General features: G+C 37.6%; 1 protein-coding gene across 2 annotated transcripts; it reads right to left on the bottom strand.

Moving 5' to 3' along the window:
* Nucleotides 1–4396: 4396 nt before the first annotated feature.
* LOC112784750 (uncharacterized) lies at nucleotides 4397–17324 on the bottom strand. 2 transcript variants are annotated; one of them, XR_011878572.1, is made up of 4 exons: nucleotides 17069–17228; nucleotides 14919–15007; nucleotides 14037–14102; nucleotides 4397–4465 (listed from the first exon to the last, which is right to left on the bottom strand). XR_011878572.1 is itself a non-coding variant. In XM_072229788.1 (4 exons), exon 4 carries the CDS (start codon nucleotides 7528–7530, stop codon nucleotides 6427–6429), a length of 1104 nt encoding a protein of 367 aa, XP_072085889.1. In that variant the 5' UTR covers nucleotides 7531–7840; nucleotides 14037–14102; nucleotides 14919–15007; nucleotides 17069–17324; the 3' UTR covers nucleotides 6169–6426. The 2 variants fall into 2 exon arrangements, 1 of the variants encoding a protein (XP_072085889.1); XM_072229788.1 differs by lacking the exon at nucleotides 4397–4465 and adding an exon at nucleotides 6169–7840 and having other exon boundaries at nucleotides 17069–17324.
* Between the last annotated feature and the right edge of the window lie 9246 nt (nucleotides 17325–26570).

Consider the following 26570-nt stretch of genomic DNA (forward strand, 5'->3'; position numbering starts at 1 on the left):
AATGGACAAATCAAGTGGTCCCCACCCATTAACTGAAGACTTGTCAATTAATTCGAATTTAAATTCAAATTTGATTTTTAAATAGGAAAAGATATTATTTTAATTTTAATTTTAGAAATTTGATTTTTAAATTATTAAGATTAGTTATAAAAGGGGATTCAGATCCACCAGATTGGAACTTAGTACATTTTTTACCTGAATCCTTATTTTCTACTTTGAACCATGAGCAACTAATCCTCCATTGTTAAGGTTAGGAGCTCTGTCTATTTCTATGGATTGATTTTATTGCTTTTTCTATTTTAATTTATGTATGGATTTATAATTTAAGAATTGTTTTCGCTCTTTATTTTATGAATTTGGGTGGAACGGAAGTATGACCCTCTTTCTATTTGAGTTCTTGTATAACTTGGAAAAGCTCTTTACTTGAACAACAGTTTGAAAACATATTCTCCTAAATTTTAATTATCTGGATTTAACGGGATACGTGACATATAATCCTTTTACTTTTAAGTAATTAGAGTTTTTGTGGCATATAAACTGGAATTTGATCATCACTCTCTAATTGGAATTAATTGACCAAGAAATTGGCTGTTGATGAATTTTAGAGGAGACTAGGAAGGTCTAAGTAATTAGGGTCTAGTCACGTATAGTTTGCCATAAATTAAATCCTACATGATTAAAATAGTTAGTAAGAAAAATAATTCCAGAAAAGTAGATAACTCTGAAGCCTTAACTATCTTCTCCATATTTTCTTCCCAAAGTATTTACTTGCCTTTCTTCAATATTCTTTATATTGTTTAATGTCTTTTATATTGCATCTCAACACTATTTTCTGTTTGTCTAACTAATCCTATCAAACACTATTGTTGCTTAATCCATCAATCCTCGTGGGATCGACCCTTACTCACGTAAGTTATTACTTGGTACGACCCGGTGCAGTTGCCAGTAAGTTAGTGGGTTACAAATACCGCACCAAATTTTTGACACCGTTACGAGAGATTGATTGTGATTAACAACTATTAGTTGTTTGATTGTTTAGATTAGGCGTTTTAATTTTGATTTTATTTAAATATTGTTTTATTATTTTTTGAAAAAAAAATTTAAATAAAACTAACAATTTGCCTTTTTTTTTTTTTACGTTAACACTCCCCCTTCCCCTCTTTCGTTTTTTTAGTTTCTTTAACTTTAATTTTTATTTATTATTTTTTTCGTTAGCCTTCTCCCATCCCCTGTTTCTTTCTTTTGCTTTTATTTTATTGTTTAGATTTAATATATACATAAAATTAAAAAAAAGGCTTTCGTTTTTTATTATTATTATTTATTCCTCTTTTAATATTTCTTTTTTTAGGCGTCTCTGCTCTAGTTTTAATTAAATTTGTCTTTTCTTAATTTCTCAAATTAAATTTGGTGTTTCCTATTTAATTTTATTTTAATTTTTTTATTTTAATTTTAGAATTCTGTTCTTTCTTTTTTGTTTGCCTGTTTACCACATGGTGCGTTTAATTCTATTTGGTGTTTTGTGCTAAGAAAAAAAAATGGAGAGAGATCACATGGGTTACTACTCCCACCCAAGTAGTAATTCATATGATTGTGGATGGAGGAACTACCCGAATTTTGGTTGGCAAAATCAAAACCAAAGAAACTTCAATGCTCCATGTTCCAACTATCAAGAACCACCATCTCCATATTCATATCAAGAACCACCACCTCTCTATCCATATCAAGAATCATCCTCTTTTTACACTTATCAAGAACCATCACCTCCTCCTTATTCATCTCAAATACCATCTGATCTTGAGCTTCTCATGAAAGAATTCTTATATGATATAAAGACAAGTGTCAAAAATGTAGAGAAGCATGTGCAGTCGATTATCAAATCACAGGAAGAGGAGCAAGCGAATTCCTTCCCAAGAGATATAATACAAGATCCTATAGAAGAAAGTAAGAAAATCAATCAAAAGAGTTCATACTCCAGTGAACTAGAGAACTTTCCATCCTCACACATGGAAGAAGAGGAAGATGCAAAAACAAAGGAGGAAGATGCACCCACAAAAGAGGAAGATGCACAACCTCCCATGCCCTTGGTAAGCAATGAAGAAGAGATTGAATTAGAAGACAGTTACCAAGAAGAAGAGGTTGAAATTGAGGAAGCTTGCAAAGAAGTGGAAGAATTCAAAGAAGAACACAAGGGAGTGAAGCTTGCAAGACCTCTCCCAAAACCATCACCATCCAATACAACATTCAAGTGGGTAAAATTTCTATCTTTAACATTTACATTCCCACTTGAATATGGGCTACTGGAGACGGATGGTCAACTTAGAGCTCTTTGTGGCATTAAGAGTGAGAGGAAGATGGTTAGTGGTAAGAGTTGTCAAGCAAGGTCCAATATGGTTGCATGCTCCAAATTGAATTACAAGGATTGGTGTAGAGCTCAATTGAATGGGTCTAGAAGGTTGTTTGAATGTTTCTGTGAGAATTCAGATTAATTGCCACCCGGTGAGAACAATGGTGATCCACAAGAAGACGGGTGTAAAAGCAAGGTTTGGGACCCTGGAATTCATTTTCACAATCAACACTATTGGGGCCTTGTCACTTGCTTCAACTTGCACGAAGGAGTTATGCGCCTAGTTTGGAATCCCAGTGGCCATTGGATTAACAAACATTGGTGGAGATTCCTGGATCAGTACAAGCACAAGCCACCATGACAAGGAGCTCACCACATGTCTAACTTAAGGACTTTAACTAAAAGTGCTAGGTGGGAGACAACCCACCGTAGTGTGATCATTCTTTTGCATTCTTAGCTTTATTTTGTTTTATTTTTATTAGTAGTAGTTTTCTTACTTATTTGATTTTTATTAAGTTCTTACTAATTTTCTGATCATGCAGCTATTTTATCACAGGAACCGAACACATCAGACTAAAAAAAAAAAAAATGACGCGCAAGTGTTGCTGACGCGTACGCGTCATATGGATATGCGTGAAAAAAATAAAGTGAACAGAGAGTTACGCGTGCGCGCGGATGGCTTCGCGTGAATCGCGCAAAACCCAGGGCACGCGGACGCGTTCCTGATGCTGACGCGTCATTAAGGAAATTTGCAACTCACGCGTATGCGTGCCGTACGCGTACGCGTCGCCTTCACCGCCCAGTTTTAATTTTCTTTCTCTCTCTCCCAATCCTAATTATCTCTTGTTCTTTTATCCTTTTATTTTTCGTTTCTCATAATATTTGTCTCTTTTTATTTTCAGTTCTTCTTTGCTTGAGGACAAGTGAAGAACTGAAGATTGATGGTTTAGAAGTTATAGTAAACTCTCGTTGCAAGTATAGTTACTAAACCAAGCAATCAACCTTTCTTACAAAAGTTTTGGTTGTCACAAGTAACAAACTCCTAAATAAATTGATAACCGAAGTATTCAAACCTCGGGTCGTCTTCTCAAGGAACTGCAGGGAAGTATGTTCTTATTATTGGTTATGGAGATTGTAAATTGGGGTTTTGAGAATGAGGAGTGAATAGTCTAATTAGCAAATAAAGTAAATGAAGAACAAGCAATTTAAATGGCAAGTAAAATAAATAAATGACTGTAAATAAACTTTTGGCAAGGTATGAGAAATTGGAGGTCCTATCCTAGTTATCCTTATCAATGATGATGAGAATTGAATCTTAATTCCACTTTGTTAACCTTTACTAAGATAAAGGAAGGTCAAGGGATTAATTGGTTTGATCTTCGGATCCTATTTATTTCTTAGGAAAAGATTGAGATTATTGAAGTTCAATTTAATTAACAAAGATAACAATTATCAATCATGTTTGAGTTTGATAACTCCTGAGTTACTGATTTCTTAACCAAGACCAAAAGGAAAAAAGTAAATCTACTGGAATAAAAATGTCTTCAGATGGGAATAACAATAATGTAAATAAAAGAAAGCAATAATAAACTGAAATACCTCAAATAACATTAATTCAAAGAGTAATCTGTAACATAGAAGAATTCATAAATAAAATTGGGAAAGTAAATAAAAGGGAATATTGAACCTGATAAAGAGATAATCCTGAAAGCGAATAAAATCCTAATTCTAAATTCTAATCCTAAAGAGAGGAGAGAGAGGAGAGAACCTCTCTCTAAACTAAATCTAAATCATGAAAAACTAACTAAAGTGTGGACTCTCCTTGAATCGATGCATTCCCCCACTTCATAACCTCTGGTCTATGCCTTCTGGACTTGTATTTGGGCCAAAAAGGGCTTCAGAATTCGCTATGAGCGTTTTTTGCAATTTCTGGTGTGTGGCCTTTGTCACGCGGTCGCGTCAGTCATGCGGCCGCTTCGCTGCTTCTTCGTGCTTGGCATGTGGCCGCGTCGTCCATGCGATCGCGTGGATGCCAGTTTCTCCAAAAACTCTGTTTTGTGCTTTCCTTCTATTTTTGTATGTTTTCTTTCCATCCTTTGAGTCATTCCTGCCTTAGAAGATCTGAAATTACTCAATACACTAATCACGGCATCGAATGGAAATAAAGTAATTAAAATAATTAATTTTAAAGCATAGGAAACATGTTTTTCACATACATCACATAATAAGGAAGGGAAAGTAAAACCATGCAATTAATATGAATAAGTGGGTGAAGGATTGAATAAATCACTCAAATTAAGCACAAAATATATCATAAAATATGGGTTTATCAACCTCCCCACTCTTAAACAATAGCATGTCCTCATGCTAAGTCCAAGAGTAATGTTAGGTTAAAGTGGTGGAATGCCATGCAATGCAATCTAATCTAAATGCAACTACCTAGATGCATCATGCAATTCTAATTTTTATGCACTTGTATATAAAGCTTGCATGTAGTTGAATTAATTCACATTCTCAAGGAGTCATATATATATATATAATATAATATATGGGAGAGAAAAACATTTTATAAACTTGCAAGACAATTAATAATTTCAGCAGAGATATATGTTAATGAGCTATTGAACCCTCACTGAATTTTGTGTTTACTCTCTAGTCACTCAGTGTTTATTGGGTTAATCACTCTATTCTTCTTTTTATTCTTACTTTCTATAACTTTGTTCTCCATCTAACCAATCAACGATTATAGAATATAGACATACCAAAAATCATGAGGTCTTTGGTTAAGGTTGTAATGGGGCCAAGGTAGAGGTAAGGGTATATGTATAAGGCTAAGTGAGCTAATAAGTGAATCCTTAATTAGTCTAAGATCTCACCTAACATACATACTTTGTAAAACAAAGCTTCTTTACCTATTTTCCCATATTTTCCCACTTTTGATGTTACATGCTCATGTTTCAATATTTATTATTTTTATCCCATGTGCATTGCTTTATTTCACATTTGGGGAATTCTTTTGTGTCCCCTTTATTCAACTACTGAAAAATAACACTTTTTTTTAATGCACATGGTAATTCAATTATTTTGATTTTACATGAGCATGCTTCCCAAAACTTTTATTTTGAATTATTTTATTCTTTTCAACTTTTCTACCTTTTGTTTTTATCATCCATGTTCCCAATAAGTTTTCCGCACTTAAACAATTACACAATTTCTATCTTAAGCTAACCAAGGATTCAACTTGGGATTTTTAATTTGTTTTTCTGCTTAAGGCTAGTAATGTGGCTGATAGAATAAGAGGGGATTTAAAGACTCAAGGGAGCTAACAAGGGTGATGTAAAAGGTAGGCTATTTTGGGATAAGTGAGCTAAAATCAAACAATGGCCTCAATCACTCTCTTGGTATGTATTTCTATTCTATAATCGGACATATAGATTAAAACAAAGTAAAGAACATCAGAAAAAAAAAGAAGGGCGGAACACACAGGAATAAAAATTATGGTTTGAATGTAACCATACAATTAAGCTCAAAACTCACAGGCTGTGTATTCTCTAGCTCAAAAATCATTTATCAGTTATGTATGTCATGCAAGTAAAATTAAAAGTTCCCATTATTCTCAATGTAAAATTTATATTGAATGGCTTTAAAGTTTGTGTTTCTCCTTGATGAAATGTTGTTAACTAACTAACATATAATGCTATATATATAAGGTGTGGGTTGTTTCTATTATGTTCAAGTTCCTAGTTTACTCCCTTTTTATATTTTTCAATTTAAACTAAGCTATCTTATGCTAAAAAGGGTAAACTATACTAATTAATCCACAATTTTCTATAACTAATAAGTTAATATTACAACTAAACTAAATGGCTAAAATATGAACTACAATGCAAAATGCAGAAATAGAGTAAAAATGCATAAAAATAGCAATATATAAGTACTGAGAAAAGAAAAATAAAAATAAAAAAAATACAGAAAAATAGCAAAATAAAATAAAAAGAGTCTGTAGTGGTTCACCAAAAAAATGTACGCCAGAGATGGCGACTTCCCCACACTTAAAATGAAGCATCGTCCCTGATGCTCACTCAAGCAGGGTGTGGAGTGTCATCAGTGGAAGGGTGGGTAGCTGGAGTCTCTATGGTGGTGGTCTGAAGATCTGCCTGCTGCATAGGAGGTGCTGACTGGATAGGGATCGCTGGGTCTACAGCCTGAATCCGAGGCGGAGCCTCCTGATGTGATGCAGCCTGCTCTGTGTCTGTCTGCGCAGCCTCGCTCTGTGGATGGGTCTCTGCCTCGTGATCATTCGCCTCCTCCTCAGATGCCTCGGATGGTGTATCAGGCTCGGAGGGGATGTCGCCAGATCGTATCATCAGCTTCAGGTGCTCGTAGCGTCGCTTGTTGCGACGCTCCATCTGGTCAAGCCGTCGAAACAGGCGGTGTACTAGATGATAGACGGGCTCTGGGGCAGGTGGAGGTGCAGTGGTGGTGGCAAGGGTAGCTGTAGAGGAAGAGGGGCCGGCAGATGGTGTGGCTGTCTCAGCAGTAGCACTGAGGAAAGAAGGTCTGTAGCCCAAAGCCAGAAAGTTCCTGCTGTGAGGGATAATCTTCTTGCATTCTGCAGCAGGTGGCTTTTCATCAGCATCCTCCCAAGGCACGTCAGCTCGACGGCCTAGCTGTGTAATCAGATAAGGAAAGGGAAGAGTGCCTCGGACGTGGACCCTGGCCATATAGTACCGGATAAAGCGTGGCAGGTACATGTCCTTACCCTCCATCACACACCATAGGAGGGTGATCATAGCGGCTGGTATCTCAGTCTTGTGAGTACTCGGCATAATGAAGTTGCTAAGTATCTGATGCCAGAGCTGAGCCTCATCATTCAAGTAAATCCGCTTGATTCCCTTTGGCATGGTGGTGTTCTGACCCATAATCCAAGGAACGGTCGGGTCAAGGGCTATCCTGGCCTTGACTGCATCCCAATCAAACTTCATGAAGCGCATATCCTCCTCAGCTCTTTGATAACCATCCAGCTGATCAGATTTAGGTAGAAGTTTCAGAACATCCTCTATGGACTCTTCAGTGACCAGAATCTGCTTTCCCCTAAGGTTCACTGCATCTAGGGAAGTTTTGAAGTAATTGCAGTAGAATTCCCGAACCCAAGATGCATTGACCTCAGTCAGGTTTCTCTCCATGAAGAACCAGCCTCTTTGTTTGATCTGATCAGAGGTGTATTGTTGGAGTTCTTCTGGGATCTTCAAAGTCCTCTCCAGGTATAGGTTCCTGGAGGTTGCAAACACCGGATACTTCAGCTCACAGTATCGGTTTGCAAACTTTACTGGATCATTAGCAGGGAGCAGCTGGTCGGCCTTTTCCTGCGGGGTAAAGTTTTTCTCCTACCAGGAGTCATCGTGCATGATATCCAGGATGGACATGGCGGATTCTCCTCTTTTACGTTTTCCAGTAGTTGCCTTTTCTTTTCCCTTTCTCTGGGTGGCAGACATCCTGAATAACAGAAAACCAGGATATCATAAAAACAGGAAAACAAATAGGCAAATAGTCAAAAGAAACACAAAGTGGCAAATGAGCAATAGGATAAGGAAAATGAGTTAAGTAAATGTGCATTAAGGATTGTATAGGAGTTAAAAGTTTGAAAAGAAGAATTCACAATCCAAAATGTGATAGAAGGTATGTTAATTAGGAAAAATTATCAGTATGCCATGGTTAGAAGGTTAAAGAGAAAGTGAAAAACCAAGAAGAGAGAGTATGAAAGGTTAGGTTGGTTAGAATTGAAAAAGAGTTGAAGAAGTTGAAATTAGTGAGTTAGTAAAAAGTGGGTTGATGTAAGTGGCATAATGATAAGTTTCTAAGTAACAAGCATTCACAATTAAAGCTACAGGTAACTCATAACCAAATAAGGAAATTAAGTTGATGATGATTCAGATAGATATAGAAATAGCAAAAAATTGGAATCTAAGCATCAAAAATGCAATTTATGAACCAGGAAATAAAAAAGAATAGGAAAGCTTGCCCTGGCATTCATGAATTGGTTTGGTTAAATCTAAGGAAAGTACAGTTGAAAATGTCAAAACCAAGACATGAATGGAAACATTTTACAGAAATTTGGGCAGCATTCCGGCTAAAATTGAAGCTAGAAAATAAAGAGCATAGCAGCATGAACTTGAAGAGCAGCATATGAACATTACTAACTTTCACAGCAACAGCAGAATTACAAATTGATAAAACAAGAAACACGAACAGTGCAATTAAACAGACCTAAATCTACTAACCACATCCTAGGCTACCTAACAACCTAGAATCCACTACAACATGCAGATCTAACTAGCCTAAATATGAACATAAACAGAAAAATATGAATTAACTACGAATGGATAGAAGGGTGGCGTTCGTCGGAATCTGATAGGCGAATTAAGGAGAGTGGGGCAGAGAGGCGGCTGGAGATGGTGGCGGTGGTGTCTAGCGCGGCAGAGGAGGGTGGCGCGGCAGTGGTGGCTGCTGTTCGGGGACAGGGAGGGAAAGGTAGGGGTAATATGGGTAGGGGGATAGGGGAAGGAGAGGGGCGTGGGTGGCGCTGGGCGGTGAAGGCGGCGCGGTGGTGGTGATCGCGGAGGAGGGTAGGGGCAGTGGAGGGAGGAAGAAGAAGGAAGAAGAAGAAAGAGGGGGGGGGAAGGAAGGGGGTGGGTGGCGGCGGGGTCTGGGTGGTCGGCGGGGTGGCGGTCGGTCGGTGATGGTGGCTGGGTGGTGGTTGTGTGATTGGAGAAGAGGAGAGGGGGGAAAGGGGTTTGGGGGGGGGGCGCGAATGGTAGGGTTCGCGTGATTGGGGGGTTATAAATTTGAATCCACGCAATCGTGTGGGGCACGCGGTCGCGTGGCTGGAGTAAAATGGGGGTCGACGCAATTGCGTGAGTGGCGCGATCGCATGGAATAGCTAAAAGAGTGAATGACGCGATCGCCTGGGGCATGCGATCGCGTCATTGGAATTTGTGCTAAACGCACGAATCCAGCGTTGTTTCAGCGCAACTCTCTATCTCCTTTTGGGGTGTTGTGTAATCCATGCGACGCGATCGCGTGGGATTGATCTTGTTCTCAACCAACCAGAAATCCACTTATCAATTTAGAAGAGTGTCACAGAAATTAAAATTAAAATACTGGGAGTATGAATCCCAGGTCGTCTCCCAACGAGTTGCAGAAAAGTGTGCTATTTTATTAATCAGATGTTTTCAAAAAGGTTTGAGTTGAATGGCAGAAAATTAAATTAGAGAATTTATATAAATTTAAATAAAAGCCTTGACTGGGAGTTGATTAGCTGGAAGCCCTATTCTTGTTGGAGTACTCTCAAGATTAATTGACAATTGAGGGTTATTATGTTTAGTTATCCCTCATAAGTAAGGGAAAGTCAAACAAGTTGGAATGTTGTTTCTATCCACAAGTTCCAATCTGCTCTTAGGAGGATTGGTGTCAGTGACTAGAGAGCAATCCAACAATAAACTCAATTACAATCTTTCTCTTGAGCATCCGAACTCAAGGGTTCCTTTCAATCAACTCCCCATCAAGTTAAGGAACTACTCGCTCATTGTAAATGTAAAATTCATAACATAAGAAAGGGAATTAAAGAAAGACATGATAAATAATGATCAAAGGATTAATTGAAAATAAAAGTAATTCTTGTATTAATAAATGCTAAAATAATCCAATAGTAAAATTAAGTAAATTAAGGAACATGGAAGAGTAAGAGACAAGTAAAGAGAACGAACTAGAATGTCGAAGTCTTGATGATGCAATAACTCTTCTCAATATCCCAATGCAAAAACAATGAAAATAACAAATCCTAAAAACTATGAATGTGCAGAGAAAAAACCTAGAGGAGAGGAAAACTATATCTAAAAACTAAAACTATGCAGAATGAAAGTTGTTCTTGGTTTCTGCATGTTATCTGGCTCTAGTATGCTTTTCTGGGTCGAAAACTGGGTCAAAATAAGGCCCGAAATTGCCCCCAGCGATTCTGCAGATTATGCAGATCGCGCATGTCACGCAGACGCGTCATTCGGCGTTTCGCTTTGCCACGCGGGCGCGTCATCCACGCCTCCGCGTCACTTGTGCAGTTTCCAACTCGCGCGGCCGCGTCATCCATGCGGCCGCGTCGTTGCGATTTCCTCTCTTCCGCACGGTCGCGTCATCCATGCGACCGCGTTGCTTCTCGCTGGTCATCTCCTCAATTTCTTGTGTTCCTTCCATTTTTTGCAAGCTTCCTTTCCAATCTCTAACTCATTCATGCCCTATAAAAGCCTGAAACACTTAACACACAGATCACGGCATCGAATGGAATAAAGGAGAAATAAAATACATAATTAAAAGTCTCTAGGAAGCAAATTTTCAATCATGCAATAATTTTAGGAAGGAATTATAAATGCATGCTTATTTAATGAATAAGTGGGTAAAGATCATGATAAAACCACATAATTAAACACAATATAAACCATAAAATAGTGGTTTATCAACCTCCCCACACTTAAACATTAGCATATCCTCATGCTTAGTTGAAGGAGATAAAAAAAATGAGTAGGAACATGTGAAACTCATGCAATGCAATGCAACCTATATATGCGAATGCAACTATATGATTCTTGTCCACTTGATCTAAAGTAAATAAGCTCTTCAAAACAATTACAGATCAAATTCCACTAACCCAATTCTTATAAAGCAAGAGCAGATAGAAATGCAAGAAGATAGCTCATGAAAGCAGGGAACATAATATTTCAAGCATTGAACCCTCACTGACGTATATGTACACTCCAGTCTCTCTAGTGTATAGGGTAATTACTCTATCCTTCTCTAATCATGCTTTCTAGTTTTTGTTCTTCTCCTAACCAATCAACAATATTTAATATACTAATGCAAACATCATGAGGTCTTTTCAAGGTTGTAATGGGGCCAAGGTGAGGGTAAGGATATATATATATATATATATATATATATATATATATATATATATATATATATATATATATAGCTAAGTAAGCTTATAAATTGAATCTTTAATTAACCCAAGCTTTAACATAACCTATATATATTCTATATAACTTTTAAAATTCATACCTAGCTATCCAGAAATTTCCTTTCACATTCCATACTCATGTTTCAACCTTTTATTTTAATTTTATCATACATGCATTGACCCTTGAATTCTTAATTTAACATTGGGGTAATTTTGTCCCCTTATTTATTTTTTTGAATAATTTTTTTAATTTTTTTAATTTTTTTAAATAAACATAAACATAAACATAGCTTATCAATGCACATAGATTTTTAATTCTTACAGTTTCTCATGAGTAGGTATCCAAATTCCTAGTATATTATCATGACACATTCCCTTATTATCTTTTGCTTCCACAATTTCCCATACTTAAATAACACACACAATTCTATCTTAAGCTAACCAAAGATTCAATTTGGGATATATAATTATTTTTCCGCTTAAGGCTAGTAATGTGGTAAAATATAGAACAAATAGGATTTAAAGGCTCAAAGTGGCTAACAAAGATAATTGAAAGGGTAGGCTTAATTTGGATAAGTGAGCTAAACAAATAATGGCCTCAATCATATACAAACATATAAATATAATAAACATTGGACATATAGGATGAAACAAAATATAGATTACAATCATAGAGAAGTAAACACACAAGAATAAAATAATTATGGTTAAATAATGTAACCATTCATAAAGGCTCAAATCTCACAGGTTGTGTGTTCTTTAGCTCAAAAATCATGTTCCAAATACAACTTCAAGCAAATTTGACATAAAAGTTTAATTAAAATTAGTGAAATTTTGCTCCAACGATAGGGTCTTAGAAGAAACTTATTGTCTTTTCAATCAAGCAGAACATGCATGCAACTAATCTATTACTATGCAATTTATCCTATTCTACAAAAGAAAAACTAACTAAATATCCTAATTTATTGGTGTTAGGGAAGAGAAATTACCTCCGGAAGTCAGGTACTGACCGACCTCCCCACACTTAAGGCTTTGCACCGTCCCCAGTGCCATCTGTCAAGAACAAAGGTGGGCTGGTAGCAGTATCTCCACAGTCGGGACCATCATGGCTCTTTGTGCTGGTAAAAGAAGTGGAGTCCGGGGTGTCTGAGTCCTTGAATTTTCCCATGATCAGCTCCTTGAGGTATGTGAATCGGCGCTTGTTACGGTGCTCTCGCAGCTTAGCTTTCTGTTCATGCCGATCCAACTTTTCAAGTATCTGATGGAGCAGTTGGGCTGTTGTAGGTGCCTGTGGTGTTGAAGAAGGAATATCTTCAACCGGTTCAGTAGGCTGGCTAATAGTGGCTGCTGAAAGTCGAAGGTACTTCTCGTTGGGGACATACTGATCATCCCGTAGGAGCATGGCTTTGGTGTCCCCAGCTTTGTAGGAGACTCCGGCTGCTGAAACAAGATCTGAGACCAGGGCGGGAAAAGGTAAGTTGCCTACGATTTGTACGTGTCCCATAGCATTCCGGATATGTCTTGGTAGATTCAGAGGTTGGTCTGTAAGGATGCACCATAGTAGAACGGCCATGTCCGCAGTGAAGGAGGACTCGTGAGTGCTCGAAAAGACGTAATGGGACATAATCTGTGCCCATACGTGAGCCTCCAAGGTAAGTGCTGAAGCCGGCGGGTACAATGGTATCCGTAGATCCATCTGCTGCCAGGTAGTGCGATAACTCTGAGAACGGCGTCCCAGTCAAATTGGTACATCTGGTGTTTAAGTGCGGCTTCTTGAAAGGCATCCAATCCTTCTGGAATAGGGGGAAGACTTAGAACTTTTGGAATGGCCTCTTCTGTAATGGGGACTTGTTTCTGACGGACATAGACAGACTCACTACAACACAAACGGAGATTAGCGGCGGTTTTTTTCGCTATTAGCGGCGGTTTTAAACCGCCGCAAAACACAATACCGGCAGTTCAAAAAACCGCCCTGGTTATTGGGGTGGGCATTTGATTTCGCGGCGGTTTTCAGCAACCGCTGGTATAACCGCCGCTGATTCAATATTTTGCGGCAGTTTATTTGGCGGCGGTTTAAAACCGCCGCAATATACAAGTGTCAGGATTGGCGTCATCTTTACTGGCGGTCAAAAACCCCCGCAATTTGGTTAACATGTTTTAAAAAAAATTGCAGCGGTTTGTAAACCGCCGCAATCCAGAATGCAGTTTTTAAAAAAAAAAATGTATACTATGGAATTTTATAACTCCCACAATTTTCACAATTATTTTAAAAAAAATTTGGCTTTATAAAGCTACTCAATTATATTGCTTCATCTAGACAAATGCATAAATAAGAACAACCTAAAGATGGCTAAAATATCACGAGTAAAGTAAATAAAAAATCAAGATAATGATATCTTAAAAACAAAATGTCAATAGTAAAATACACATTCGAAAATAATGTAAGAATGAAACATGGTTCAATTGACCATAAAGTATAAAAGATTTATTTGATATGACCAATAAGATCATAGGTTATGACTAAACTCATCACATAATTTATGAAACTACTACTAAACCTAAAAAAAAAATTGTTGAAAGAATTATATGATTACGTGACATAATATGAAATGATCTGATGTGATGTACTGGAAAGAATTACATGATTTTGTGATGTACTAAAATTGTGTATCATGACACACTTACTTTTCCATTGATACGAACAAGCACATCGTCTAGCTCCAAATGTTTATTAGCTGGACCGCCTGGCACCTAAACAAGCCAAGGATTAAGCCCAAAAAATTTGAATGAATTTCACCCCATAAAAGATTAAAATTCTGAGTAACAATATGCTTATCGCAGAGTCCACAACTAGCATTCCAGTTTCACTAGATGGAGAAGAATGACATACCATCTACATTATTCATAAACATGGTACTTATTCAAGGCATATTTAAATGAAACTGCTACCAAGAGAGGTTGCCTGTATCATATTTTACACAAATTAAAAATAAAAAAGAGATTGCTCAATTCCAAGGGAAACACCAATTTGAGAAACAAGAGAAATAATTTTTAAATTATTTCTCCCAATGTTAAAAGAGAAAAATAAGAGCAAACAAGTAGTAAGCAAATAGAAGACAAAACAAATTAAGATGTCAAAAAAACATGATGAGTGAGAAACTCTACCGTTATATTCATCCGTAATGAGCAGCATATAAAATACAATGAAAAGAATGATGTGACATTACTAAATTATAATGGATAAAGTGTCTACAATCATCACACACTCCTATATATAAAAGATTTGATGAGCAGACAAGTTGATTCAAAAGTCAAAGAAAAACTTGTAAATAAGATTGGTAAAATTTGTGAAGGTCTCAACTAAATTCTATTATCATAAGGTAAAAAAGTGATACTGTAAGACCCAGAACTTTTGAAGGATCTTATTAGGAGCTGATTTTTAATATATTTATTATTAGAGATTTTACTTTCAGAAATTATTTCATTGAGATTGATTAAATATATTAAAAATCAGCTCCTAATAAGATCCTTCAAAAGTTCTGGGTCTTACAGATACAAATGACAAACCTGAAGTGTAGCACTGGTATAGAAACTGCCTTCTATTTATCAACATATGTTTCACTGCCCTTTTGAATAAATCTCAATTCCCTCACTATCTGAAAAGTATATAATTGTGTTTAGTTGCCCAAAAATCCAAAAAACCCATATCATATTTTCAATTAAGCAGAAAAGGATCATGTATGCTATAGATCAGGTCTAGACTAAGATCAATAAACATTAACAGAATCAGATTAATATGCCAAATTAAGATTAGCTATACCTTAAAGAAAATGATCCACAATAATAAATAAGATAGAGAATCTTGTAGCACATTACCATCTTGAGAATCAATATACATGAAGACATGGCATTAATCTCAGCCCAAAAAATTCTTAAAGACAACAATAGAGAAAACATTTCCATCTTAAAAAAAGACATAGTTCTCAACATCTCATAACACTTGTTTCTTCTTTTTTTTTTTATTGTACAAAACAAATTAAAGCACCAAAATATAATTGAATATGGTTAATGGACATTTTAAAAATGGACTTAAACAGCTAACAAAGTGAGAATTATTGGCTTGGGAAAGCATAAAAATTATCAAACCGTTAAATAATCAATTAAAGCAATTATATATTTTAATGCAATCATACTCCTTTATTGTACTAGCTGGCTAGTTTTATAACACATTAGAATTTGGATTATTTAAAAAAAAAAGTCTTCAACAAAATAAGAATAAGTTGATTGGCTCAGTGGGTCATGATGACACAATCAATACTTGAACAATTGTGTGCATAATGAAATATGAATATTTTATTAAATATTTCACTTAGTTACTTAATATTTTTTACCATATAAACAAGCATATTTAGTATTCAAACTACACAATCAATGAAAATCTCCAAAGATAGAATAATTTCCAAAAAAGATAAAAGAAAAAAAATTTAAATAAATTATGGAACTCTGCAGTTTTGCTCCTCTTTCAAGGAGTACGTGAATATATTAATAGGAATATACTTAAGAAAATTATTGCATTTATTTCTTTTATTCCTCAACTAAAAACTTCTTGAGAATTCTGTATTATCATATATGTGACTTGGATATTGGAATCAAATGGATAAAAAATTTTCTCAGCAGAAACCAAGGTATGGTCACAAGAGAGGGCACAAGAAAAGCCACCAGCCAATGCAGATCTTAAAACACTTCCAACAAGAATCTCAAACAGAGATAGAAAACTTGATACAATAAATCTCAAACACCAAATGAAACAGTTAAATTAATTAAAGATATGTGCTGCTTACATGTATTGTTAGTACTTAGTACACCAACAAACAAGAAATTATTGGCACGCATAAAGCTTAAACCAAACTCCAGAGTTCAAACCAATGGCTTTCATGGATTTGTGAGGTGTGTGAGAATAAACTAAAATTCCAATTAGAATTATATCCTGCCCTGAAATAACAACTAGAATACTAAAGTTAAGTAATCCTCTTCAGATAGTTCAAAACAAAAGTAAGGAGGCATGTAGAAAGTTATTATAAGACTAACAATAACAAGCATTCACAGAGCATTTAGAATAATCCAAAAGTAATCACATGATGAATTTGATCCCAACAAAGCACAAGTATCACTTTCTCCTTGTTAAAGAGAGATGTTGTGCAGATATTAAAATTGAGCATGCATCTCCCCCAATTTTTCATGGCTATACCACATTCAAGAGAACAAAGAGATATGAATTTGAAAGAGTTTTAATACGTAATCACAAAAATTGAAGTCAAATGCACACCTTCTTTTGTAGATTCACAAATGACTAAAAAATTGAAACTGGGAAAGTAGAATGTCTATCTGTATTATACACTACAGATTATATAGAATTTGCTTTTGTAGCTAATCAATTTCAAATATATAAAAACATAATAAAAATAGAATACAAGACAATAACTATGATGAAAATTAACAATTTTAAATATACCAATGCAAAATCAGAATAAAAACAGCAACCAGAAGAAAATCCCAAATTTCAATCCAATAGCCATAAATTAATTCAGAATCAAATATCCACTAGAATTACCTCAGAATCCATGCAATTATGTTAGAAGTCAGAATCAAACCCAACAACAATTTTGAAAATTAACAAGAAAAAAAACGCAACTGAAGAATTAGGGATGAGTGCTTACTGGAGACGAGAAGGCGAGCCAGCAGCAGATCTGAACCGACGATGACGACGAGGACAGGTCCGGGCTTCACGAAGAGGGCAGAGACGGCATCGCGAGTAGCAACTCCGAAACGGCCTTCTAGCGACGCGAGGAGATGAGCAGACCTTCGACGGCGAGAGCTGCTATAGGCGAGGGCTGCGTGAGGTGAGAGTGTTCAGAGGCAAGTGCTTTGACGGCTGGAGAGCATAGGGAGTCAGAGCTGAGGGTTATGGCTGGTGGGGAGTGTATAACGAAAGAGGGTTTTTCAAAGGGGGAGTAGTATATATGATGGTGTTAGTGTTTTAATAATAATAATAATAGGATCAACGTCTTGATTAGTGGCGTTTGTTCAAGAAATAGCCGCTAATCAATCAGACTCTGCGGCACATGATGTCAATTGCTGCGATTTCTGATATTTGTGGCGATTAGATAAACGGCCGGAATTTTTTAGCCGCTATCCTCCGCCTATCCTGTAGTGACTGCAGGGTTGGTAGGTGGAAGTTGGAGTAAAACTCGACTACCCAAGAAAGATTGACCTGCCTTGGCTGTCTCTGTAGGAAATCCCATTGTCTGCGTGCAATCTGCGACTCAACAAATGTAGCAATATGGTTTGGGAGGAGAAGAAGGTATTCATTGTTGTAACTTCTTTCTGCCAGGATGGGGAACATCTGCTCAAAGTAGCGATTGGGGAATCGCGCAGTGTCCTTTGCTGGGAAGGCTTTTTCTTTATCATCAACCTTTATGATCCTCTTAATCTTCTTTGTTGAGGGCTTTACCGCAGTTGAAGAGGGTTCTGCCACTAATGCTCTTTTTGTACCTCTTCTTGCTGGTTGTTTGGGGTAGCTTTCTCCTTTCCTTTCTTGGTGGCCATCCTGAAAAAGGAAAGAGAAAGTAAATTAAATTTACAGGGGTAGAGCAAGGAAGAGGGTGGTGTAAGTGATAATCAATGCACAATAAAGAAGAATGACGTTAACTCATGGTTATGACCATATGGAAAAAGTCATCAATGGAAATATAGCAAGTGCATATGGGGACAAATAAATGCAAGGGGTTTATTGGCATGCAGGCAAAGGCATGAGTAGCATAGATCAATCATTCAGTGTCCAATTAAAATATGTTATCACTCGTAACTAACTATCACGTTTGTATTGACAATTAAATTCAATGAATAAAATAGTAAAGAAAATTTGTGAAAAGCAAGCATTGAAGATTAGAGTAGAAAAATGTAAAGAAGTTCATAATGCCATATGGGCTTTTTCACAAACACATAGCATGCATGTAGAAGAAGTTCTTGAAAATAAGAATTTGAACATGCAAGTAATCCCTTAAAAAGCAATATATAATTGTCAAACAAATTTACAACAATCCACAAGCATATAATGAAAAACAATGACTCAAATAAATTTCCAACATCAAGTAAAAAGGAAAAAGAAAGAAAAAGAAAATATGAATAATGAAAGTAAAACCAAAAGAAAAGAAGATAACATATAAAAATAAGAAGAATAATAGAAAAGTAAGGAGGGAAGGAGAAAAGAAAAACCTTGTTAATGGGGGTGAGAGAGAGAGAAAGTGTAAAAAGTGAGAAAGAAGGAAGAAGGAAGGAAGGGAAGAAAAAGAGATAAGGAGGGAAAAGAGAAAATAGGATTTGGGGAGAAAAAGATAAGATAATTGACAAACCAGGGAAACTGTGCGGCGCAAGCAACGCAGTCGCGTGGGGCACGCTGTTGCGCGACTTGCATTGAAACTTGATTGACGCGGATCGCGTGACCCGTTTAGGCTAATGGTGCGAGGGTAGCCTCGCACTCGCACAACTCTCTGTTCAAAATCATATTAGTGCCAAATTTTGGGTGACGCGATCGCATGGGGCAGGCGATCGCGTGAGTGATCAATTATTGGGGTACGACACGGACGCATGGGGCACGCGATCGTGTGAGAGGAATTGCGCGTCCAGCACCAGTCCAGCACCACTCTAGCACAACTTTCAGGTGTGCACCACTTTGACGTCGAAATCCTGGTCACGCGGCCGCGTGGGGTGCGCGGTCGCGTGGGAGGCCATTATTCCCATATGACGCGGTCCCGTGGGTGACGCGGTCGCGTGGGACAATTTGTGCCATTGGCACGCCTCCAGCCACGCTCTCGCGTGACTCTCTGTTCAATTTATTATTCTCTCCCACACCTATGACGCGGACGCGTCAATGAGGCGGTCGCGTCGCATGAATTTTTTTTTTATAAAAGTATGGAAATGCAGATGCATGAAATGTACTAATGAAGAGAAGAGTTATTGAATAAGAAAACTAAAAATAAAGAAAAGAATGATCATACCATGGTGGGTTGTCTCCCACCTAGCACTTTGCTTTAACGTCCGTAAGTTGGACGCTCCACTAGCTCAGTCTTCGGCTATGTGGGGATCTTCCAAGAGGAAGATCTTAAGCTCCTTGTTTTTCCTCAGCTTCTTGCCATGGTACAGCTTTAAACGATGTCCATTAACTTTGATAAGTTCAGAGTGTGAAGGATGGCTTAGGTGATAAACTCCGTACGGTTCGGCCTTCTCTACTCTGTATGGACCTTCCCATCTTGATCTCAATTTGCCTGGCATGAGCCTTAGTCGAGATTTATAAAGGAGGACTAAGTTCCCAGGTTGGAACTCTTTCCTCTTGATGTGCTGATCATGTACAGCCTTCATCTTCTCCTTGTACAGTCTTGAGTTCTCATAAGCTTCTAGGCGAAGGCTCTCCAGTTCCTGCAGTTGCAACTTCCTTTCAGCTCTGGCTTTTTCAATTCCTATGTTGCATTCCTTTACTGCCCAAAAGGCTTTGTGCTCTACTTCAACAGGGAGATGACAAGCTTTTCCATAAACTAAGCAGAAAGGACTCATCCCAATGGGTGTTTTGTATGCTGTTCTGTATGCCCAGAGTGCATCTTGTAGCCTGGTGCTCCAGTCTCTTCTATGAGGTTTGACTATCTTCTGCAAGATACGCTTTATCTCTCTATTTGACACCTCGGCTTGCCCATTAGTCTGAGGATGGTAGGCTGTTGTAACTTTATGAATTATCCCATGCTTCTTCATTAGTCCTGTTAGTCTCCTGTTACAAAAATGGGTGCCTTGATCGCTCACGATTGCTCGTGGTGATCCAAAGCGACAAATAATATGGTTTCTCACAAAGAAAACAACAGTGTTAGCATCATCATTGCGGGTAGGAATTGCTTCCACCCATTTGGAAACGTAATCCACAGCTAACAATATATAGAAATAACCATTAGAATTTGGAAATGGACCCATGAAGTCAATGCCCTAAACATCAAAAATTTCACAGAAAAGCATAATTTGTTGAGGCATCTCATCCCTCCTGGATATATTACCAAATTTTTGGCATGGAAAACAAGATCTACAAAATTCAGCAGCGTCCTTAAAAAGAGTAGGCCACCAGAATCCACAGTCTAAGATTTTTTTAGCAGTTCTTTGAGGGCCAAAATGTCCTCCACTCTCAGATGAGTGACAGGCCTCTAAGATGGACTGGAATTCTGATTGAGGCACACACCGTCTAATTACCTGGTCAGCGCCACATCTCCATAAATATGGGTCATCCCATATATAATATTTAGACTCTCTTTTCAGCTTGTCTCTTTGATGCTTAGAAAAGTTCGGAGGGAAGGTGCGGCTAACTAGATAATTAGACGGTGTGTGCCTCAATCAGAATTCCAGTCCATCTTAGAGGCCTGTCACTCATCTGAGAGTGGAGGACATTTTGGCCCTCAAAGAACTGCTAGAAAAATTTTAGACTGTGGATTCTGGTGGCCTAATCTTTTTAAGGACACTGCTGAATTTTGTAGATCTTGTTTTCCATGCCAGAAATTTGGTAATATATCCAGGAGGGATGAGATGCCTCAACAAATTATGCTTTTCTGTGAAATTTTTGATGTTTGGGGCATTGACTTCATGGGTCCATTTCCAAATTCTAATGGTTATTTCTATATATTGTTAGCTGTGGATTACGTTTCCAAATGGGTGGAAGCAATTCCTACCCGCAATGATGATGCTAACACTGTTGTTTCCTTTGTGAGAAACCATATAATTTGGGATTGATCCCCGGCAACGGCGCCATTTTGAAGAACTGAAGATTGATGCTGTGCAAGTGACGCGATCGCGTCAGGGACGCGATCGCGTGGGCATTTTGTGCAAAACGCACAATGGCCGCACGATTCCAGCCTAACTTTCTGGATGTTGGATCTTTACGCCGATCTCCAGATCACGCGGCTGCGTGAATGACGCGGTCACGTGGGAAGTGTTTTCGCAACTTGACGCGATCGCATGAATGATGCGGTCGCGTCGCGCACTTTTTTTTATGCAGTATGTAGAATGCAATGATTAATATGAATGCGATGCAAAACTCCAGGTTCCATATAATAAAATGAAATAAGACTTGAAAACAAATAAAACTAAATAAAAAAATTGAAAAAGGAACGATCATACCATGGTGGGTTGTCTCCCACTAGCACTTTTAGTTAAAGTCCTTAAGTTGGACATTGGATGAGCTTCCTGTTATGGCGGCTTATGCTTAAATTCATCCAGAAATCTCCACCAATTCTTGGAATGCCAATAGCCTCCGGGGTCCCAAACTAGGCATGTGAAGCTTCTGAGCAGCTTCAAACAGATTGTCAGGCTCCCGGGGTGATGATTGTCAGCATAGATTCCAGGATCCCAAACTTTGCTTTTAAATCCGCCTTCATCTTGATCTATACTTTTCCATCTGAGCGGTTTAGAAATTAGATTCTCACCAGGATGACCAAACATTTTCCGAGATCTATCCGATTGATCATGATGCCAATCTGTGCACTTCAAGTTGAAGCGTAGAACCTTATTAAACCTTGTGCACCAGCTCTGAGTACGAGCCATTTCCCGCTTACTCTTAAAGCCGCAGAGAGCTCTAAGTTGGCCATCTGTTTCAAGCAAACCATATTCAAGTGGAAAAACACAGTTAAAGGTTAAGGATTGTACCCACTTGAAGCTTGTATTGGGTGGTAATGGCCTTGGGATAGGTGGTTCCAGTAGTTCTATGAGTTCTACTCCCTTGTGCTCTTCTGTGAATTTCTCCACTTCTTTGCAAGATTCTTCAAATGTATCCATATCCTGATCAAAGCCATCTATGTCTTCCTTATCACTTAAGTCATAGGCTGGAGGTTGAGAGAAATCTACCTCCGTATCATCTTCGTATTCACTTGGGGAAGATTCTTCGATCTCAGAGAATTTTCACTTGCAGATGCAAGTTCATTACGTGGGGGTTGGACACTGTCCTCCTTAGCATCAATTGTAACGTCCTTGACAGAATTTTTCACAACTCTGGATTCCCATGGAAGTTTAGTGTCTCCTAAGTCTTCAACCAACTCTTCTTCTTTAATAATGACAGCTTCCTCTACTTGTTCCAGTACGAAGCCATGCTCTATCTTGTTCACTGGAGTTTCTAGTATCTCCTTCATGCTACGTTCTTCTTTAGATTGTCCACATGAGGCTGTGGGAGGTCCTTGAATGTTTGAACGTCTAGAAGATAATAGACTTACTGCTTGCTCCAGTTGATGAAGGGTTGTTTGAAGTTGATCTACTGTTTCCTTGAGGCGAACCTCTGATTCTCGGGGCGATAGATTTGGATATGGTACATGGGAAAGTGGTGATGTTTGGGAGTAATTGGACTGGAACCGGGGTAGATGAGGATCATTCGGTGGTGAATGGTGAAAAGGAGCTTGTGAGTGTGGTGGTTCGAAGTTATGTTGAGAGGATGGTCCTATAAGCACATGGTGGGGCTTGTGGGTAATTACAAGGTTGTCCACCATGTCTATTGGCTTGGTATGCATTGTAGAATGGTCTTTGTCCATGATATCTTGGAGGGTGTTGTTGCGTAAAAGGTTGATCAGATCCTCTTGGCTCCATCCATCTTTGATTGTTCTGACCTTGATGCATGTTCCTGTTATAACTTCCATTCCTTTCAATAACATTAGAACCAAACTCAAAGCGAAATGGGTGAGAATTCATAGTAGCTAATAGAAATAAAAAGGGGAAGATAAAGACAAATAAACAAGTAAAAGAAAAATATTTACAATAACCAATAATAAGGCACACGATTGCAGCTCCCCGGCAACGGCGCCATTTTGAAGAACTGAAGATTGATGGTTTAGAAGTTATAGTAAACTCTCGTTGCAAGTATAGTTACTAAACCAAGCAATCAACCTTTCTTACAAAAGTTTTGGTTGTCACAAGTAACAAACCCCTAAATAAATTGATAACAGAAGTATTCAAACCTCGGGTCGTCTTCTCAAGGAACTGCAGGGAAGTATGTTCTTATTATTGGTTATGGAGATTGTAAATTGGGATTTTGAGAATGAGGAGTGAATAGTCTAATTAGCAAATAAAGTAAATGAAGAACAAGCAATTTAAATGGCAAGTAAAATAAATAAATGACTGTAAATAAACTTTTGGCAAGGTATGAGAAATTGGAGGTCCTATCCTAGTTATCCTTATCAATGATGATGAGAATTGAATCTTAATTCCACTTTGTTAACCTTTACTAAGATAAAGGAAGGTCAAGGGATTAATTGGTTTGATCTTCGGATCCTATTTATTTCCTAGGAAAAGATTGGGATTATTGAAGTTTAATTTAATTAACAAAGATAACAATTATCAATCATATTTGAGTTTGATAACTCCTGAGTTACTGATTTCTTAACCAAGACCAAAAGGAGAAAAGTAAATCTACTGGAATAAAAATGTCTTCAGATGGGAATAACAATAATGTAAATAAAAGAAAGCAATAATAAACTGAAATACCTCAAATAACATTAATTCAAAGAGTAATCTGTAACATAGAAGAATTCATAAATAAAATTGGGAAAGTAAATAAAAGGGAATATTGAACCTGATAAAGAGATAATCCTGAAAGCGAATAAAATCCTAATTCTAAATCCTAATCCTAAAGAGAGGAGAGAGATGAGAGAACCTCTCTCTAAACTAAATCTAAATCATGAAAAACTAACTAAAGTGTGGACTCTCCTTGAATGGATGCATTCCCCCACTTCATAACCTCTGGTCTATGCCTTCTGGACTTGGATTTGGGCCAAAAAGGGCTTCAGAATTCGCTATAAGCGTTTTCTGCAATTTCTGGTGCGTGGCCTCTGTCACGCGTCCGCGTGGGTCACGCGGTCGCATCATTCGGAGTTTTCCTTGTCACGTGATCGCGTCAGTCATGCGGCCGCGTCGCTGCTTCTTCGCGCTTGGCATGCGGCCGCGTCGTCCATGCGATCGCGTGGATGCCAGTTTCTCCAAAAACTCTGTTTTGTGCTTTCCTTCCATTTTTGTATGTTTTCTTTCCATCCTTTGAGTCATTCCTGCCTTAGAAGATCTGAAACTACTCAACACACTAATCATAGCATCGAATGGAAATAAAGGTAATTAAAATAATTAATTTTAAAGCATAGGAAACATGTTTTTCACATACATCACATAATAAGGAAGGGAAAGTAAAACCATGCAATTAATATGAATAAGTGGGTGAAGGATTGAATAAATCACTCAAATTAAGCACAAAATATATAATAAAATATGGGTTTATCAACAAGCAAACATTTAAGTTTGGTGTTGACGCTTCGCTTAAGAATTTTCTGTCTATTCCGATGGCACCAAAAGGGAGGCGAATCATCTTCACTGAGGAGCACAACCTGAAGAATAAAATGACCGCTCAGATAACTAAGGTGGTTGAGTTCTTTTCATTTTTATTCCCTCCTGCTTTTATTATGTATGTTCCGGTTTTCTGCTATTTTGCTTTGTTTGCTGCATGATCCTTTATTAGTAGATTCATAGGTTATAGTTTAATTTTTCTGTTAAGTGCTTTAATTCTGAAAGATGTCTTATGTATTGCCCATTAATCTTGAAATCAAAAAGAAAGAAGAACAGATGTAGTGCATGAGAATTTGAGTTTAATTTTTAGAGTAGTCTTACTTACTTAGATGTGGTGGTATTTTCTGTGATTCTGAATGAATGCTTAAACAGTGCATATTTTTTATAGTGAAGTTTATGAATGTTAAAATTGTTGGCTCTTGAAAGAATGATGAAAAAGAAAAATGTTATTGATAATCTAAAAAATCATAAAATTGATTCTTGAAGCAAGAAAAAGCAGTGAAAAACACAAAGCTTGCAAAAAAAAAATAATAAAATAAAGAAAAAGAAAAAAAAAACAAGCAGAAAAAGCCAATAACCCTTTAAACTAAAAGGCAAAGGGTAAAAAGGATCCAAGACTTTGAGCATTAATGGATAGGAGGGCCCAAAGGAATAAAATCCTGGCCTAAGCGGCTAAATCAAGCTGTCCCTAACCATGTGCTTGTGGCGTGAAGGTGTCAAGTGAAAAGCTTGAGACTGAGCGGTTAAAGTCGTGATCCAAAGCAAAAAGAGTGTGCTTAAGAACTCTGGGCACCTCTAACTGGGGACTCTAGCAAAGCTGAGTCACAGTCTGAAAAGGTTCATCCAGTTATGTGTCTGTGGCATTTATGTATCCGGTGGTAATACTGGAAAATAAAATGTTTAGGGTCACGGTCAAGACTCATAAAGTAGCTGTGTTCAAGAATCAACATGCTGAACTAGGAGAATCAATAACACTATCTGAATTCTGAGTTCCTATGGATGTCAATCATTCTGAACTTCAAAGGATAAAGAGAGATGCCAAAACTATTCAGGATTGCAGTTGTAAACCCCACTATAAGAAGAGACATGAGCTTAATCGAACTCTCGTTCTCATGCAAATTCACATCCTAAGCTTATATTAGTTTTGGTTGCTTGAGGACAAGCAACAATTTAAGTTTGGTGTTGTGATGCGTGAGCATCTTTCCTATATTTTTCTAGTGAATTTGCATCTAAATTGTTGAATTTAATAAAGAATTAATTATATTTTAGCCACTATGGATGCTATTTTGAGTTTTGTGCAATACTATTTATTTTATGTAGTATTCGGCTGGATTTGATGGAGTTTCTGCAGCACAAGAATCAAAGGAGATGGCAGCAAGGAGCGACGCGCACGCGTGCTTGACGTGTGCGCGTGATTTGGAAGTATCCATGGCGACGCGTGCGCGTGACTGACGCGTACGCGTAATTTGAAGATTTGCTCAGCGACGCGTGCGCATGACTGACGCGTATGCGTGACTCGTGGAAAAAGACCATTGACGCGTGCGCGTGACCGACGCGTACGCGTGACATGCGCAACGTGCAAAAAACGCAGAAAGACGCTGGGGACGATTTTTTGGCTGTTTTGACCCAGTTTCCAGCCCAGAAAACACAGATTAGAAAGCTGCAGAATTGACAAATCAAGTGGTCCCCACCCATCAGCTGAAGACTTGTTAATTAATTCGAATTTAAATTCAAATTTGATTTTTAAATAGGAAAAGATATTATTTTAATTTTAATTTTAGAAATTTGATTTTTAAATTATTAGGATTAGTTATAAAAGGG

This window comes from Arachis hypogaea, chromosome 20 (assembly GCF_003086295.3).
Source record: "Arachis hypogaea cultivar Tifrunner chromosome 20, arahy.Tifrunner.gnm2.J5K5, whole genome shotgun sequence".
Lineage (NCBI taxonomy): Eukaryota > Viridiplantae > Streptophyta > Magnoliopsida > Fabales > Fabaceae > Arachis > Arachis hypogaea.

What these genes read in the sequence shown, in the direction of transcription:
- LOC112784750 (XM_072229788.1), bottom strand. Translation starts at nt 7,530, where the DNA reads ATGGAGAGAAACCTGACTGAGGTCAATGCATCTTGGGTTCGGGAATTC.